This window comes from Capricornis sumatraensis, chromosome 9 (genome assembly GCF_032405125.1).
Source record: "Capricornis sumatraensis isolate serow.1 chromosome 9, serow.2, whole genome shotgun sequence".
Lineage (NCBI taxonomy): Eukaryota > Metazoa > Chordata > Mammalia > Artiodactyla > Bovidae > Capricornis > Capricornis sumatraensis.
The window spans coordinates 60,875,202-60,892,286 of NC_091077.1; the positions used below are offsets into that span (position 1 = coordinate 60,875,202).

A 17,085-nucleotide genomic window follows, 5' to 3' on the forward strand; every position below is an offset into this window, starting at 1 on the left:
TTAGCGTTGATTTTTGAATGAGTGTGTTATGGACACTAATGCGCCTGCAATTCTGCACGTTTGGAGAAGAGACTTACGGGATGACTTTGATGTCTTCTTTGCCATGCAGGATGTAGTCAATTACCTTGTAAAAGTTGATTTCCTAGGCAGAAGAGAGAGAAATATATACTTTCAGAGTCTGAGACAGAACTCCAGCAGGAGTATGTCCTTGAGAAAGGCTTTGTTCTTTCCCCTGTGCCCTGTGGTTTTCCAGAAGCACTGGCCTGGCCCTCTGAGGCCGTGTCCCAGTGCCCCTGGAGCTCACTGTCAGCTGAGTCTCAAGATTCATCCTGCTCTTCCCTGGAGCCAGCTCACAGTGGCCAGGCAGGGGCTGGGATCTGGGGCTTCAAAAAGGAGTAGGAAGTGTGCCGAGGGGGCCTGGGGGTTCAGTACAAGGAGAAAAGATTACTGCTGGAGACTAGTGAGAGAAGATGTAAGGGGGCTTCTGTCCCATTAGCATCATCATTAACCCCACCATCCTCCATGCAGAGTCAGCTTCACGGTCACAGCCCCTTCCTCCTTCACTCAGCTCCTCTCTACTTTGTCAGCTCTTTCAGACTTGCCTTCCCAATCATGCCCTATGCGTCCCACTCACTTTCCACCTCCTCCATCCTTCCTACCTCCTTGCACCATTAAAACCCCCATTCTCTTACAGTAGATCTGCTCAATTACATGAAAAATGTAATTGGGGAAAAATCCATTACCTTATTAAAATGTCTAAACACCTACATGTGGTAGGCATGTTAGCATTTTACAAATTCAAAAGCTGAGACCCAGAGAAGGGAAAGGACACATTTATTATAAGACAGTGAACTAGGATTAGAACCTAGGCCCTTGACTCCAGGCCGAGAGCTCTTTCTGCTGTGTCACTTAAGGGTCATCGGCTTAAATAGTGTGTTCCTCTCCATATCACCCTCACCTAGAACAAGGTTACTCAAAGTGTGGTCCCTGGATTGGTACCAGTGTCTACACTATTTATTACTATTCCACGATGAGATAAAAGCAGAAATTGGCAGTCAGCGTTTAGAAAGGTTTATAGCAATTTGACTGAGTTATGTTATGTCTGCTGAAACTAATAATTTTTAAAAGACAACATTTTGTATGGCTTCTAAAATTTTTAGAAGACAATTTTTTCAAATATAGACCTTTATCATATCTTGAAAAGTATTAGTCCAAAATGAATTAGAAATTTTAAAAAATTATTCCTTAATCCAGGCATTTTGAGAAGTATTGCCCTAGAATTTAAAATGTAGATATCTGAGCCCACTCAGGCCACCTGACTGAGAACCTCCACAAATAGAAATTCCTCATCTAGTCCAGGTACCTAGTTGATGGGCAATTGTGACCTGCAGAATCATGAGGGAGAAGGAGACACTCTGCCCCTCAATGCTCAGCATTGGAAGCAGTTACAGTGACTGTGCCCTTTCAGAGCACCCATGGCTGCTCCAGGGTAGGTAGGAACTCCCTTCAGCGGGAAGCATGCAGGGGGAGGCCAGGTGCCCCCCGCAGCACGATGAAATGGAGTCAGAAATAGATCTATAGTGCAAAGACTCAGGCTCTGGTCTTGGTTCCACTTGATGTCCTCTCTGGGCCCAGCTGTAAGATGGGTAGTACTTGTTTATTGTCGGTATCAAGTAGCAGAACTCTTTCTCCTCACAAAGCATAGGCCCTACTCCTAGAAAGCAGAGGAAAGCAATGCCACCCTGATGGGCGCAGAGTCCGGTACCTCGAGCTCCTGCATCTCTGGGTTCTCCCTCGCTGCCTGTCCTCTATTGCCCCATTCACCCCTCCTCGCTGAGGCAGCCACTGTGGAAACCTAGAATTCTAAAGATAATCCGGTAATTTAAAACACTGCACTGGGGAATCCATAAAGCCCATTCCAGCTTTGAGTCTAAGACTGTAGGTGGATAGTAAGCATGCATAGCCTCTTATAGATTAAAATGCACATATTCTTTGACTCAGTAATTCTACATATGCTAATAAACCCTATAGATATATACCCAAACGTAGGTAAAAGCATTGTTTTCCCCACCTAGGGCTTTCAGCCAGACTGCTTTAAAAAGCCTAGAGATAGCTGATGTCCAGCCCTTGGAGATGATTAAAAAACAGTGCCTGTGCGTAGTGGGTGCTTGTGTCTCCAGAGTTGTATCTGTGCTGATAGGGAAAGGTGCCAGATATTCTCAGGTGGAAAAGTAAGGCACAAAATAGAATCATCACATTTGTCAAGGGGGGTGGTGGTGGAATACATACATTTATTGTTGTTCGGTCACTAAGTTATGTCCAGCTCTTTGAGACCCCACAGACTGCAGCACACCAGGCTTTCCTGTCCTTCACTATCTCCTGGATTTTGCTCACATTCATGACCATTGAGTCGGTGATGCTATCTAACCATCTCATCCACTGTTGCCCTCTTCTCTTTTTGTCTTCAATCTTTCTTGGCATCAGGGTCTTTCCAACGAGTTGGCTTTTTGTATCAGGTGGCCAGAGTACTGGGGCTTCAGCTTTAGCATCAGTCCTTACACTGAATATTCAAGGTTGGTTTCCTTTAGGATTGACTGGCATGATCTCCTTGCAGTCCAAGGGACGGTCAAAAGTCTTCTCCAGCACCACAATTTGAAAGCGTCAGTTCTTTGGCGTTCAACTTTCTTTATGGTCCAACTCTCACATCCATACCTGACTACTAGAAAAACCATAGCTTTGACTATATGAACCTTTGTCAGCAAAGTAATGCCTCTGCTTTTTAATATGCTGTCTAGGTTTGTCATAGCTTTTTTTCCAAGGAGCAAGCATCTTTTAATTTCATGGCTGCAGTCACCATCTGAAGTGATTTTGGAGCCCAAGAAAATAAAATTTGTCACTGCTTCTACTTTTTCCCCTTCTACTCACCATGAAATGATGGGACCGGATGCCATGATCTTAGTTTTTTGTATGTTGAGTTTTAAGCCAGCTTTTTCACTCTTCTCTATTACCCTTATCAAGAGGCTCTTCAGTTCCTCATCACTTTCTGCCATTAGAGTGGTATCATCTGCATATTTAAGGTTGTTGATATTTCTCCTGGCAATCTTGATTCCAGCTTGTGATTCATTGAGCCCAGGATTACTCTGCCTAAAAGTTAAATAAGCAGGGTAACAGTATACAGCCTTGATGTACTCCTTTCCCAATTTTGAACCAGTCCATTGTTCCATGTCCACTTCTAACTGTTGCTTCTTGACCTGCATACAGGTTTCTTAGGAGGCAGGTAAAGTGGTCTGGTATTCCCATCTCTTTAAGAATTTTCCACAGTTTGTTGTGATCCATATAGAAAAAGGCTTAAGTGTAGTCAATGAAGCAGAAGTAGATTTTTTTTGGAATTCCCTTGCTTTCTCTATGATCCAGTGCTAAGTTGCCTCAGTCATGTCCAACTCTTTGCAGTCCTAAGGACTATAGCCCTTCAGGCTCGTCTGTCCATGGGATTCTCCAGGCAAGAATACTGGAGTGGGTTGCCATGCCCTCCCTCAGGGGATCTTCCCGATACAGGGATCAAACCCTTGTCTCTTATGTCTCCTGCATTGGCAAGCAGATTCTTTATCACTAGTGCCACCTGGGAATCCCTATTATCCAATGAATGCTGGCAATTTGATCTCTGGTTCCTCTGCCTTTTCCAAACCCAGCTTGTATATGTGCATACAGAAATATCCATAGACATTTGAGAAAGATAGACCACTCATAGTGGCTGCCTAGCTGCTTCAAGGCAGGCTAGATTTCTGTACTGTGCCCTTTTGTATGGTGCGAGCTCGTCTCTGTTCTCATGTATTACTTTTTCAGTAAATATAAACAAATTGTGCTAAGAACATTTTAAAACTATGAAGTCATATCCTATGGGCAGTTCTAGAAATCTGTTGGGCCTTTGGCAGAGCTGTTTCCTCTGGCTGGGGAGATGGCTTTCTTGCTTCAGGGTCATCTGTCCTTGGACCTGGGATGTTCACTGCTCCTCAGGTAACCTGCTGGCTCTCTGGGCCTGGTAGACTGCCCTACCCAGAGGTCTCTACCAGGTTCCTTCAGAAAGATGAGAGATGGACTTTTTTCTTTTAAACTTACGTAAGACTCAGTTTTACCTTCACAGACAGCAACAGAAAAATCAGTGTTCTCTAGATAAATAAAACTTTTTCCACACGCTGTAGCTCAGCCAAGTTACTTTCAAGGCCATATTCATGTAGGAGTCCACCCGCTTTTGGAAAATCAAAACCAAGCCATCAATGAGGGCCTTTGTCACCTTGCACCTAAGCAGCTGACACTGTAACACAGGGTCTTTGAGAGAGCCAGATATAGCCAGAGCCAGATCATCATGCATGGAAATATACCAGTTTTAGAAGAAGTGCCATTTTTGTTTTTTTCATGAAGCCTATGTAGCTGTTTTTCATAATGAAAGCACACACACATACAATGCTTTATTTTTAAAAGGAGATGAAGTGAGGTATAGCTGCTTTGGCAGAGCTTCAGAGGTTAATTGGTCAAAATCCAGACAGAAACTGTGTTTCCAGCGTGAACATGGCAGATCAATTGTGAGAGTGATGTTAGAAGGCAACAGGGGATGTTAAGGAGCATGATTGCAATGATAGTTACCTGAAATGAAAGTATCCAGGGTTTGAAACTGTGTAAATGGTTTTTCCCCTTTAAGCCTTTAATGTCCTCTGCTATCCAATAGACATAAAGAGAATGTTGTTGTTGTTTGGTCGCTCAATCGTATACAACTCTTGCCCCACAGACTGTAGCCTGCCAGGCTCCTCTGTCCAAGGGATTTCCCAGGCAAGAATACTGGAGTAGGTTGCCATTTTCTTCTCCAGGGGATCTTCCTGACCCAGGGATTGAACTCATGTCTCCTGCTTGTCAGGCAGACTCTTTACCGCTGAGCTACCTGGATACCTCCTCCATAAGCTGATGAGAAGAGTATATGACAGACTCCAGGTGAAGTGCCCGGCAGAGAGTGAGACTTACGTTGCCGAGGTTGTCGGAGTGCCTACCAAGTCAGTGTGATTCACTTTAGCTACCATGGCCTGCCTGCTGCTGAGCTGCTAAGTCACTTCAGTCGTGTCCGACTCTGTGCGACCCCATAGACGGCAGCCCACCAGGCTCCACCGTCCCTGGGATTCTTTAGGCAAGAACACTGGAGTGGGTTGCCATTTCCTTCTCCAGTGCATGAAGGTGAAAAGTGAAAGTAAAGTTGCTCAGTCGTGTCCGACTCTTCGCGACCCCATGGACTGCGGCCTACCAGGCTCCTCTGTCCATGGGAGTTTCCAGCCAAGAGTACTGGAGTGGGGTGCCATTGCCTTCTCCGATGGCCTGCCTAGGTCAGTTTGATTAGGTCAGCTTGATTACCTGGGTGTTCCAGATAAGGAAGGGGAGGCTGAGAGAGGTACCCAAGGCTATACGGGCAGCTGCTGGAGCAGAGACCTGAATTTAGTCTTTTTCCCTTCACCTTATGCTCTTTCCAGAAGATCTGCTTTTGTCCAGTCCTGTCCTGCTGCATCTGGGCCCTGGCTCAGGCCTTTGTGTGTTTTCCTCACCAGCTGTGTCCTAAACATCAGACTGCCTTTGGAGATAAATTCGGTGATAGCATTCCATAGAAGAGAAAGTGGAGACCCTAAGGGGTTATTTGACCAAGCTCACCCTACAGGCTAGCAACCCACTAAGACCAAAGTTCTTTGTCTTCTGGCCTTTTCCATTGCAACCTAACATCTCACACTCTTGCAAGGACTAAGTCATTGCTGCATGAGGTGGAGGAGGGTTTGGGGAAGAAAAGTTTTGCCCATGAATGCGCTGGTCACCTCAGTGAAACTCAAGCTTCTGAAGTGATCAGATGACGAGCATCCCTTTTAGGCTGGAGCTTAGTGAGAAAATGTCCTCTTCAGTTCAATCTTTTTTAAAAAAAAAAACACAAAAACCTTTTATTTACCCACTCCAGTCCTCTTGCCTGGAAAATCCCATGGATGGAGGAGCCTGGTGCGCTGCAGTCCATGGGGTCGCTAAGAGTCGGACATGACTGAGTGACTTCACTTTCACTTTTCACTTTCCTGCATTGGAGAAGGAAATGGCAACCCACTCCAGTGTTCTTGCCTGGAGAATCCCAGGGACGGGGGAGCCTGGTGGGCTGCCGTCTATGGGGTCTCACAGAGTCGGACACGACTGAAGCGACTTAGCAGCAGCAGCAGCATAGCCGATTAACAATGTGATAGTTTCAACTGGACAGCAAATGGCCTCAGTCAAACATATACATATGTATTCTCCCCCATCTTCAGTTCAATCTTGAAGATAGGGATCCTCAAGAGTGAAGAACCAGATAAGTTAGATAGGGCCTGATATTTTTCTAGGCCTTCTGGAGTTGGAGATGACCTCTGACCTCAGGGCTCAGCTCATAAAGCAGCCCAGGAAACTGAAATTAATTGAGGTTGGTGGAGTCTGAAAGCTAGAATGGTCTCTACCCTAGTTCCTAAAATTCTAAATTTCTGGAAGAAACAAAACCAGCTCATATGTGAATCTGATGGAAACTCAGTAGTAACATCTCACCTATGCCAATACAGCAAGCTGTATTTAAAAAGGAAAAATGTCCCCAAACAGTTTTTTGATAGTAGCACATGATGTTAGACTTGCAGACTTAGTCCTCCAAAATAAAAACATGAAACTGTATGGGCAAAATAGTAGTTTGAAACTGGACAGCGGCAGATTATAAAGGTCATTTTGGATAGAGCACAGCAGACATTGTCGATTCCAAGGCTGAAATCTTTTTTGGTGTGTATATGAAGCTCACAGCCAGGGTGTTAATTCTGAATACCTAGAGTTTGAATTAAGGTTGAATAAAGTCTGTCTCACACACACACACACACACACACACACGCAGACTGTCCTTTATTTTGGGTAGTGTTAGTGTTGGCTAGGGGGAATCAGGCCTCCTAGCAGAAATGGTGTACCATGTTGGACAGCCTGGAAGGTTTTGTGAGAAGATGACTGGACTAAAGCTCAGTTCAGGATATAGCTATGCTGCTTACTTATTCTCTGTGGCCTCCGCTAAAGTCATTCCACGGGTTCTCTAGGCCATTGGAGTGCCAGGTCTGTTTACCCTGCTTCATCTTTGCATCCCCACATATTTCATTACAGCTTCTCCAAAGTGTTTATGTCTCATCTTTAAAATGTACCAATAGTAGGAGGCCAGAGGTCATACACTGAAATGCCAAGGGAGACCTAATGGAAACAAAACGAGAGGAGGCAGCCAGGGGTCCACAAGAGGGAGTCAGGGGGACTGTGGCAAACTAGGGAGCTCAGGCCGGGTTGCAAGGGGGTAGCTGCTACTCAGCTCCAGTCAAATTTAACCTGTGGGATGGGGGTGGGGGAGCTGTGCAGTTTTGAATGATCTGCCACCTTTTCAAAAGAATCTGAGAATCTAGACATTTGTTGGAAATAAAGAATTAAAAAACTTTCATAGCTAAACATATTTATCTATTGACTGGAAATGAACTTCCAGCTATCAACGTGTACATGTAGATTAGATTTTGAGATTATTCACATACACTGAATTATTTACATACAGCTTTAATAGTCTACAGTTCTGCTGAGTGAATCCTTAAGCAGGTTGCTTGATCTTTCTGGACTTCTTTCCCCATCTATGGAATAAGAATAGTTTTCCTCTTCTGTCAGTCCCACCAGGTTGTTGTGAAACTCCAGGGAGATATTAAAACACCTTGCAAAATACAGAGCTTGAGCAATCATGAGGAATTACCATAATTTCAAAGGTGACGACCCAACCCAGAAGAGGTAAATACCTAAGTGGTAGAGAAACTTCAGCAGGGCCTACAGTGTCTTACATTATATTTCATTAAACATTTGTTCATACTGAACAGGCCAGAGGGAGACCTACCCTTCCATCCGGAGTCCTGGGACCAGCGTAGGGTGGAGCCTCACCCATCAGGACTGGCCACACGTCAAAAAATTCCTAGGATTGAGAAAAACAATAATTATGCGTCTTGAAAGCAGATCAAAAAAGGAGATTAAGAAAAGCAGACTCACCTGGATGAGTCATCTATCACTGAAATTTGGAAGATGGGAAGAACTCAGTGGAAACTAAGCTTGGCAGGGCTGCAAGATTCCCTAGACTTGGAAAAAGTCAATTATGTCTGTGCTTTGAAATATATCAGTATCATCAGAACTGGATCTGTCTAATCAATAACCAAGAATTGGGAGGTGAGCAAGAGCAACCGCATACTTCCTCTGCTGTGGGACATGAGAAGGAGAAAGGGGACTCTATGGCCAAGAAATTTACCTTACATACCTGCTAAACATGTGATCAAATGTTTAGCTAGAACAATAGCTTACAGTATCATTTATAGTGGTGAAAAATTAGAAAAAACCTACGATGGCACAATGGTAAAGAATCTGCCTACAATGCAGGAGACATGGGTTTGATCCCTAGGTCAGGAAGAGTCCCATGGAACAGGAAATGGCAACCCACTCCAGTATTCTTGCCTGGAGAGCCTCATGGACAGAGGAGCCTGGAGGGCTACACTCCATAGGTTCACAAAGAGTTGGATATGACTTAGTGACTGAGGACGAAGTATTCAAAAGGAGGAGACTTATTAAATCAATTTTGGGGCATCTAGTAACAAGCATATTACAGATGTGTATGTATTGATTAAAAAGATGTCTATGATACATCAATGAGTAAAGATACATAGATCATGTGATCCCCAATGGTTTAACCCTATATAGAAAATGCTCTCAAAGAATTCACAACAAAGCATTAACAATTGATTTCCTTGAGGGGATTGAAATGAGATTATTTAGCAATTCTTCCTTAATAAAATGTATGGCTTTCATAATAAAAAAATTTTTTTTCCAAATAAGGAAAGAGAAACAATGGTGCCAAATATGGACAGATAGACCTTTATCTGAGCTTCAACAGGAAAGGATGATACCTGTAAGATAACTGGCAAAGACAGGGGCAGAGAGAGGAGAGAAAAGGGTCAGCAAAGGCTCTGCATGGTCACGCAGCCCCAGGAGAAGAAACTGACTAGGATGCCTCACAGGCTTCCTTGCTGCTTCTCCTCTGGCTTTTCTACGACACATGCTCCTGCACACTTGGGTTGGGCCAAATCTGGGCCTGAGGAGGAGGTCTCTGTCCTCCAGTGCCTCTCTGTTCGCTTATCTGCTGTGTTTAGAGACAGTGATCCACTCACTCTGGGTTACCATGGGCAGGATGTCAAGCCGCTCTGCTTCTTGAACTCTCTCTCTGTCTCATTTGAAAATACTTGTTGTGGTGGTTTGTCTGCTCTTATACCATCCAGAGGGCAAGCAGATGGGAAATGAAGTCCACATGAAATTCACATTTCACATCCTCACCCTTCTGCCCAGGTGGACTCTTCCTCTTGACTATCGACAACAGGAAGCAATTCAGTAATGGGTGAAAATGAGAGCTGGGGACCTACCTAAGCTCCACAGCATGCTTCGTGCTGGATAGAGACAAGGTAGGGTTCATGCCCAGAGGAAACTACTATCTCATGGAGGAGACAACTAAGCCTTGGAGTGACTTTAGTAAGGTAGCCAGGGTAAGAATCAAAACAGTAATAAAAAGAGAACACAAATGTTAGAGGAGACCAGAAGAAGGATATCAGGCTGACACTGTCAAGGTCAAACACTGCATGGTTTTGAAGACTGTCCTGAGGAGAAGCAGATGTCAACAAAGTGCGGGCTGGAATGTGGGGCATGTTTGTGCCTGCCTTCCTCTGTCTCTGTCTCTCTTTCATTTCTAAACAGCCTTCCTGAGATATAATTCATACACCATGTGACTCGCCCAGCTTAAGTGTACAATTCAATGGCCTTTATTGACATTTTTCATAAAGTCAATACTTCAGTTAAGAATTTAGCAATCTAGGGTAGGGCAAGGTGGCAGGGGAGGGGGAAGAGAACCAGTTCTTAGAGTGATTATAGGCAACCCAACCCACTTCTAATTGCTAGATTGTTCCATCTATTGGGGATGACTAAATCAGGATATTCTCACTTAAATATGACTTTCCCTTTGGAGGGAGAGTTCAAAAGAAACAGAGGGCAGAATGCTGCAGCTCAGAGCTGTGTTTTGATCTTTTAAAATAAAAACTGAGCACCTTAAAATGGACTCTTGAATTCAACTACTCAGAAATTCTTCTGATTAGAAAAGAACCATTCCCACTATGGAAGATATAGGGAGATTCCTTAAAAAACTAGGAAGAAAACCACCATATGACCCAGCAATCCCACTCCTAGGCATATACCCTGAGGAAACCAAAATTTAAAAAGACACCTGTATCCCATTGTTCACTGCAGCACTATTTACATAGCTAAAACATGGAAGCAACCTAGATGTGCATCGACAGACGAATGGATAAAGAATTGGTGGTATATATACACGATGGAATATTACTCAGCCATAAAAAGAATGCATTTGAGTCAGTTATGATGAGGTGGATGAACCTAGAACCTATTATACAGGGTGAAGTGAGTCAGAAGGAGAAAGATAAATATCGTTTTCTAACACATATATATGGAATCTGGAAAAATGGTACTGAAGAATTTATTTACAGGGCAGCAGTGGAGAAACAGACATGGAGAATAGACATATGGACATGGGGAGAGGGGAGGGGAGGGTGAGATGTATGGAAGGAGTAACACGGAACTCACATTACCATGTGTAAAATAGATGGCCAATGGAAATTTGCTGTATGGCTCAGGAAACTCAAACAGGGGCTCTGTATCAATCTAGAGGGGTGGGATGGGACAGGAGATGGGAGGGAGGTTCAAAAGGGAGGGAATATATGTGTACCTATGGCTGATTTGACAGAAAACAACAAAATTCTGTAAAGCAATTATCCTTCAATGAAAGACAAATTAATTAAAAAAAAGAACCATTCATTTATATGAATTCATTTAGTGCTTTCTGAAGGAGTATCAGTGTTATTGCTGGATTTAGCCATGTTTGGCAAAATATTTGATTCAGGAATTTAACAAAATCAAAGGGACGGCTGCACTAAAACCAGAAGTTCCCTGAAATCAGTATATGACTCAACTGCGCCAGAGTCACTTAGGGAGCTATTTTAAAGTCAAAAATCAGAATAATAAACCCACGAATATATGAAAATCTGATATATTGTAAAATGGCATATCAAAATGGTGGCATTTCAAAACAGTAGAGAAAGGGTAGACTATTCTTTAAATGGGAAATTATGAGGACATCACAAAATTTACCCCTACCTTATAACGTATTAATAATTTCAAGATGAGTAAAAGATGAAAATGTATTAATCAAAGCACATCAGGTTATTTCAGACTATAATATTAAGGTTGAGGAAGTCTTTCTTAAACAAAATTCAAAACACAGAAGCCATAAAATTTAAATCTTCTGTATGATGAAAGATGCCATAGACAAAGTTAAAATATAATCCACAGGTGACAGATACATAAGCCATATAAGTGAAAGTGAAGTCGCTCAGTCATGTCTGACTCTTGCGACCCCATGGACTGTAGCCTACCAAGCTCCTCTGTCCATGGGATTTTCCAGGCAAGAGTACTGGAGTGGATTGCCATTTCCTTCTCCAGATATAATATAAAGCACTCATATATTTTAATAAGAAATAGACAAAGAATTCAATTTTAAAGGTGGAGAAATGGGAAATATATTGCACAGAAAAACTTGGGCAATATATGTAAAAAGAAAAGTTAATTACAAATAAATATATAAAATGTATTTACCCTTCTATGATAATCAGTGGAAAAAAAATTAGAAAAAAAGAATAATAACATTTTTTGCTGGTTTAAGTAGGAAAAATAAAAAAGATTTATGATACACAGAATTGGGGGCAGGAGTTTGGAGAAAGGGAACTCTCATGCAGTGCAAGTAGGAGTATTAAATGATTTAGCCTTTAGGGGGAAAATTTGGGGAAAGCGAAATAAAAATTTTTTCTTAGTAATCTACTTCCACACCTTTGTTCTATAGATAGTCTCTGTCAAGTGGACAGGAATTTAACTCCAAGGTTGTTCATTACAGCATTGCCTTTAATTGCAAGACTATCCAGAAATGATTTAAATGCCCAGAAATAGGGGAAAGGATAAATTAATTATGGTATACCCATACTATTTTTAAAAATGAGGTAAATCTATGTGGACTAAAGAACAAAGAAAGAGGATTTCTACTACTACCAGTGGTAGCCAGTCTGTTTCAAACCAATCCTCCAACTGAGAATTATCATGAAATCTGGACTGTGTATATGTATGTGTGTATGTGTATATAAACATTTACGTGAAGGAATGATAGCGCTAGCAAGGCAGCAATAATTTGATGGGCCAAGATCTCACAGAGAAGGGAAGCCCAGAGATATGAGCCTGATGCCTGATTCAACTTTTCCTCTTACTGACACCAAAGATGTTGTGGAGCAACTGGAAAGGTGTGCAAAGCTTTCAGTAGACCTACTTGGCTAGTAGGACTAGGTTGAAATTTGGGACCTGCCAAAAAGGAGGCATCCTTGAAAACAACCCAGGTTTTAAGCTGGTCCTTCCTAAAGATTTATACTCTAAGAGTAAAAGTGAATCAGAAACAGAATAACCCTCACAAAAACTGAAGACCAGCTTCAGTTGAGCTTTCAGTTGAGCTTCAAATTGGCTCAGTCCTCGATTAGATTCAGATACTCTGCCTTTGTCTCAACTTATAACCAGAAGTAACATAAATCCCCTTTGGAGGAATACAGCATTGCCAAGAGTTTCAAATCATCTCTAAAACATTTTATACAGATTTCTAGTGTTCAAACAAAAATAAATGGGAGTGTACAAAATAGGGATTAACTGAAAAATCAAGAAATAAAGCAGATTATAGAAAGAGGAACCATAGAATATATATGTGTACCAAAAAAATATGTACTAGAGTGTTTATGATAGCAATATTCATAAAAGCCCAAACTGGAAAATTCAAATGTCTATCAGTGGTAGAATAAATAAATACTTTGTGGATTACTCATATAATGGAATATTCTACAAGAATGAACATTAATGAACTAATTAATGAAAATTGATGACTATGATGAGCAATAAGAATGAATCTTACAACCCAAATTTTGATCAAAAGAAGTTAGACACAGAAGAGTATAATTCCATTTATATGAATTTCAAAATTAGGAAAAGCTAACATGGCTTTAAAGGTCAGAGAGTGGTTACCTTTTGGGAGGAAGGAATGGGAGTTACTAGAGAGAGGTAAGAAAGGGGTTTCTGAGGGGCCAGTAATGTTCTATTCCTTAATCTTGGTGGTAGTTATGTGGAATGTTCACTTTGTGATAATTCACTGAACTATTTTCCTGTAATAGTGCTTTTCTCTCTGTGTTTGTTATATGTACATATATTATTTAAAAATCCACATGTACTACTATGGAATTATGTTTGTAGAGCATTATGTAAAAAAGGCAGATTATCGTGTTGCCCAGCAATTTATTTTTTAAATTGGGTTATCTTTTTATTGTTGAGTAGTAAGAGATTTTTGTTTTCCCCTTCATGAGCAAACATCAAACTTGAAAAAAAGATGGAAGTATAGTTGATTTAAAGTATTGTGACAGTTTCAGCAAAGTGATTATTATATAATTTTTTCCATTATTTTTTAAACTAACAAATGTATCATGACTATTTTATTTGTTTATTTTTTAATATTTATTTGACTGCACCTGGTCTTCAATGCAGTTCACAGGATCTTTGATCTTTTGCTGTGGTATGAAAACTTTTAGTTGCAGTACATAGGATCTAGTTCCCGACCAAGGATCAAACCTGGGCCCCCTGCACTGGGACCACAGAGTCTTAGCCAGTGGACCACCTTCTGTTGTAGGTTATTACAAGATACTGAGTATAATTCCCTGTGCTATACAGTAAATTCTTGTTGCCTGTCTATTTCATATATAATAGTTTGTATCTGTTAATCCTATACTCCTAATTTTAAGAGTTCTTTTCATATTTTACATACTTGTCTTTTCAAAAGCTTTCTTCATTACTGTCCTTTCAAGCACAAAAGTTTTAAATTTTTGTGAAGCCCAGTTTATCTGTTTTTCCTTTGTTACTTGTGCTTTTGATATCATATCCAAGAAACCATTGCCTTATCCAGGGCCACAAAGATTTGCATCGATATTTTCTTTTTTTAAAAGTAATTTATTTTTTAATTGAAGGATAATTGCTTTACAGAATTTTGTATTCTGTCAAGCATCAACATGAATCAGCCATAGGTATACCTATGTCTCCCCAGTCGTGAACCTCCTTCCCATCTCCCTCCCCACCCCACCCCTCTAGGTTGATACAGAGCCCCTGTTTGAGTTCCCTGAGTCATAGAGCAAATTCCCATTGGCTGTCTATATTACATAAAGTAATATAAGTTTCTATGTTACTCTCTCCATACATCTCACCCTCTCTTCCCCGTGCCCCACCCTGTGTCCTCTCCATTGCTGCCCTGCAGATAAATTCATAGGTACCATATTTCTAGATTCCTTGTTTATTTGTTTGGCTGAATTACATGGCTTTCAGGCTCTTAGTTCCCCAACCAGGGATTGAACCTAGGCCCTGGGCAATGAAAGCGCTAAGTCCTACCCAATGGACCACCAGGGATAGACAATACTACAATAGTACACAATATTTATCTTTCTTTTTCTGACTTACTTCACTCTGTATAATAGGCTCTAAGTTTGTCCACCTCATTAGAACTGACTCAAATGTGTTCCTTTTAATGGCTGAGTTATATTACATTTTATATATATATATATACCACAGCTTCTTTATCCACTCATCTGCTAGTGGACATCTAGGTTGCTTCCATGTTCTAGCTATTGCAAATAGTGTTGCAATAAACATTGGGGTACATGAGTCTTTTTCAATTTTGGATTTCCTCAGGGTATATGCCTAGGAATGGGATTGCTGGGTCATATGGTGGTTTTATTTCTAGTTTTTTTAAGAAATCTTCATACCATCTTCCATAGTGGTTGTATCAATTTACATTCCCACCAACAGTGCAAGAGGCTTCCCATTTCTCCACACCCTCTCCAGCATTTATTGTTTGTAGACCTCCTGATGATGGCCATTTCTGATCAGTGTGAGGTGGTATCTCATTGGAGTTTTGATTTGTATTTCTATAATAATGAGCGATGTTGAGCATCTTTTCATGTTTTTATTAGCCATCTGTATGTCTTCTTTGGAGAAATGTCTGTTTAGGTCTTTTCCCAACTCTTTGATTGGGTTGTTTGTTTTTCTCGTATTGACTTATATGAGCAGCTTGTATATTTTGGAAATTAATCCTTTGTCAGTTGTTTTGTTTGCTATAATTTTCTCCCATTCTGAGGGTTGTCTTTTCACTTTGTTTATAGTTTCCTTTGCTGTGCAAAAGCTTTTAAGTTTAATTAGGTCCCACTTGTTTTACATCTATATTTTCTTTTAAGAGTTTTTATAGTTTAAGGTCTGTGGTCCATTTTGAGTTAATTTTTGTATATGATGTGAAGTAGGGCCCCAAATTCATTCTTTTGTGTGTGGCTATCCAGTTGTTTCAGCACCATGTGTTAAAAGGACTATTCTTTTGCCTTTGAATGGTCTTGGCACCCTAGTTGAAAATCAACTGACCATGGTTTTTATATGTGACCACAATTTTTTATATGCAGTTTGCTAGTATTTTGTTGAAGATATTTTGCCTCTGTATTCAGATAATATATTGATCGGTATGATTTTTTCTTGTAATATGTTTGGTATCAGGGTAATATTGGCCTCATAGAATGAGTAGAGAAATGTTCCATCTTCTTCTATTTTTGTAAGAGTTTGTGAAGTATTTGTATTATTTTTTCTTTAAACACTTGGTGGAATTTATCAGTGAAAATATCTGACTGTGGGCTTTTCTTTGGAGGAAGTTTTTTTTTTAATTACCAACTCTATCTCTTTATTTGTTATAGGTCTAGTCAGATTTTCTATTTACTCTTTTAAATTTAATTTTTATTCTATTTTTTCTTTTTTCACAATAATTATTACTTTGGCTGCACCATGCAGCACGTGGGCTCTTAGTTTCCCAACCAGGGATTGAACGCATGCCCCCTGTAGCAGAAGCACAGAGTCTTAACCACTGGAAAACCAGGGAAGTCCTAAATTTTATTTCCTGATGGAGTATAGTTGATTTACAATGTTACAATATTTTCAGGTATATGGCTAAGTGATTCAGTTATATAAACACATTATCCATTCTTTTTTTAGATTCTTTTTCCTGAGTAGATTTCTCTGTTATACAGTAGGTCCTTGTAGATTATTTCATATATTTATTAGTGTGTATCTGTTAATCCCAAACTCCTAATTAATCCCTCCCTTTTGCATTTCCCCTCGAGTAACCATAAGTTTGTTTTCAAACCTGTGAGTCTGTTTCTGTTTTGTGTACAAGTTTATCAATTTTGTAGATTCCATGTATAAGTGATATCATATGATATGTGCTTTTGTCTGTCTGAGTTACTTTACTTAGTATGATAATCTTTAGGTCCCTCCATGTTGCCACAAATGGCATTATTGTATTCTTTTTCCGGCTGAATAATATTCCACTATATATATTGGGTTGGCCAAAAAGTTCATTTGAGTTTTTCCATGACATCTTCTTTCCATGTCTTGGCTATTGTGAATAGTGCTGCTATGAACATAGGGATACATGTATCTTTTTGAATTACCGTTTTGTCTGGATATATATCCAGGGATGAGATTACTGGATCATATGATAATTCTATTTTTAGTTTTCTGAGGAACCTCTATACTATTCTCCATAATGACTGTACCAGTTTACATTCTCACGAACAGGGTAGGAGGGTTCTCTTTTCTCCACACCCTCTCCAGCATTTATCATTTGTAAACTTTTTGATGATTAGCTCGGCAATTTCGAAACTGTTCCTCAGAAGATTCTAATTTACTGTCACATTTGGGAGCCTCTGGACTAGACCTAAGGTCTTTTCCAACCCCAGATTCTGTAATTCATTTATTCATTCAACCAAATATTTGGAGGATCTCTACTGGGCT

At 40.6% G+C, this 17,085-nt stretch overlaps 1 protein-coding gene across 1 annotated transcript in view; it reads right to left on the reverse strand.

Annotated features, from left to right (window-relative positions):
* Positions 1-17,085, reverse strand: part of PDE6A (phosphodiesterase 6A) — a 75,661-nt gene that overhangs the window by 44,699 nt on the left and 13,877 nt on the right. The window contains exons 5-6 of the mRNA XM_068979633.1: positions 7,928-8,002; positions 78-142 (exon numbers count right to left, since the gene is read on the reverse strand). Coding sequence (XP_068835734.1) covers positions 78-142; positions 7,928-8,002 — 140 coding nt within the window. The remainder of the gene's footprint in view (positions 1-77; positions 143-7,927; positions 8,003-17,085) is intronic.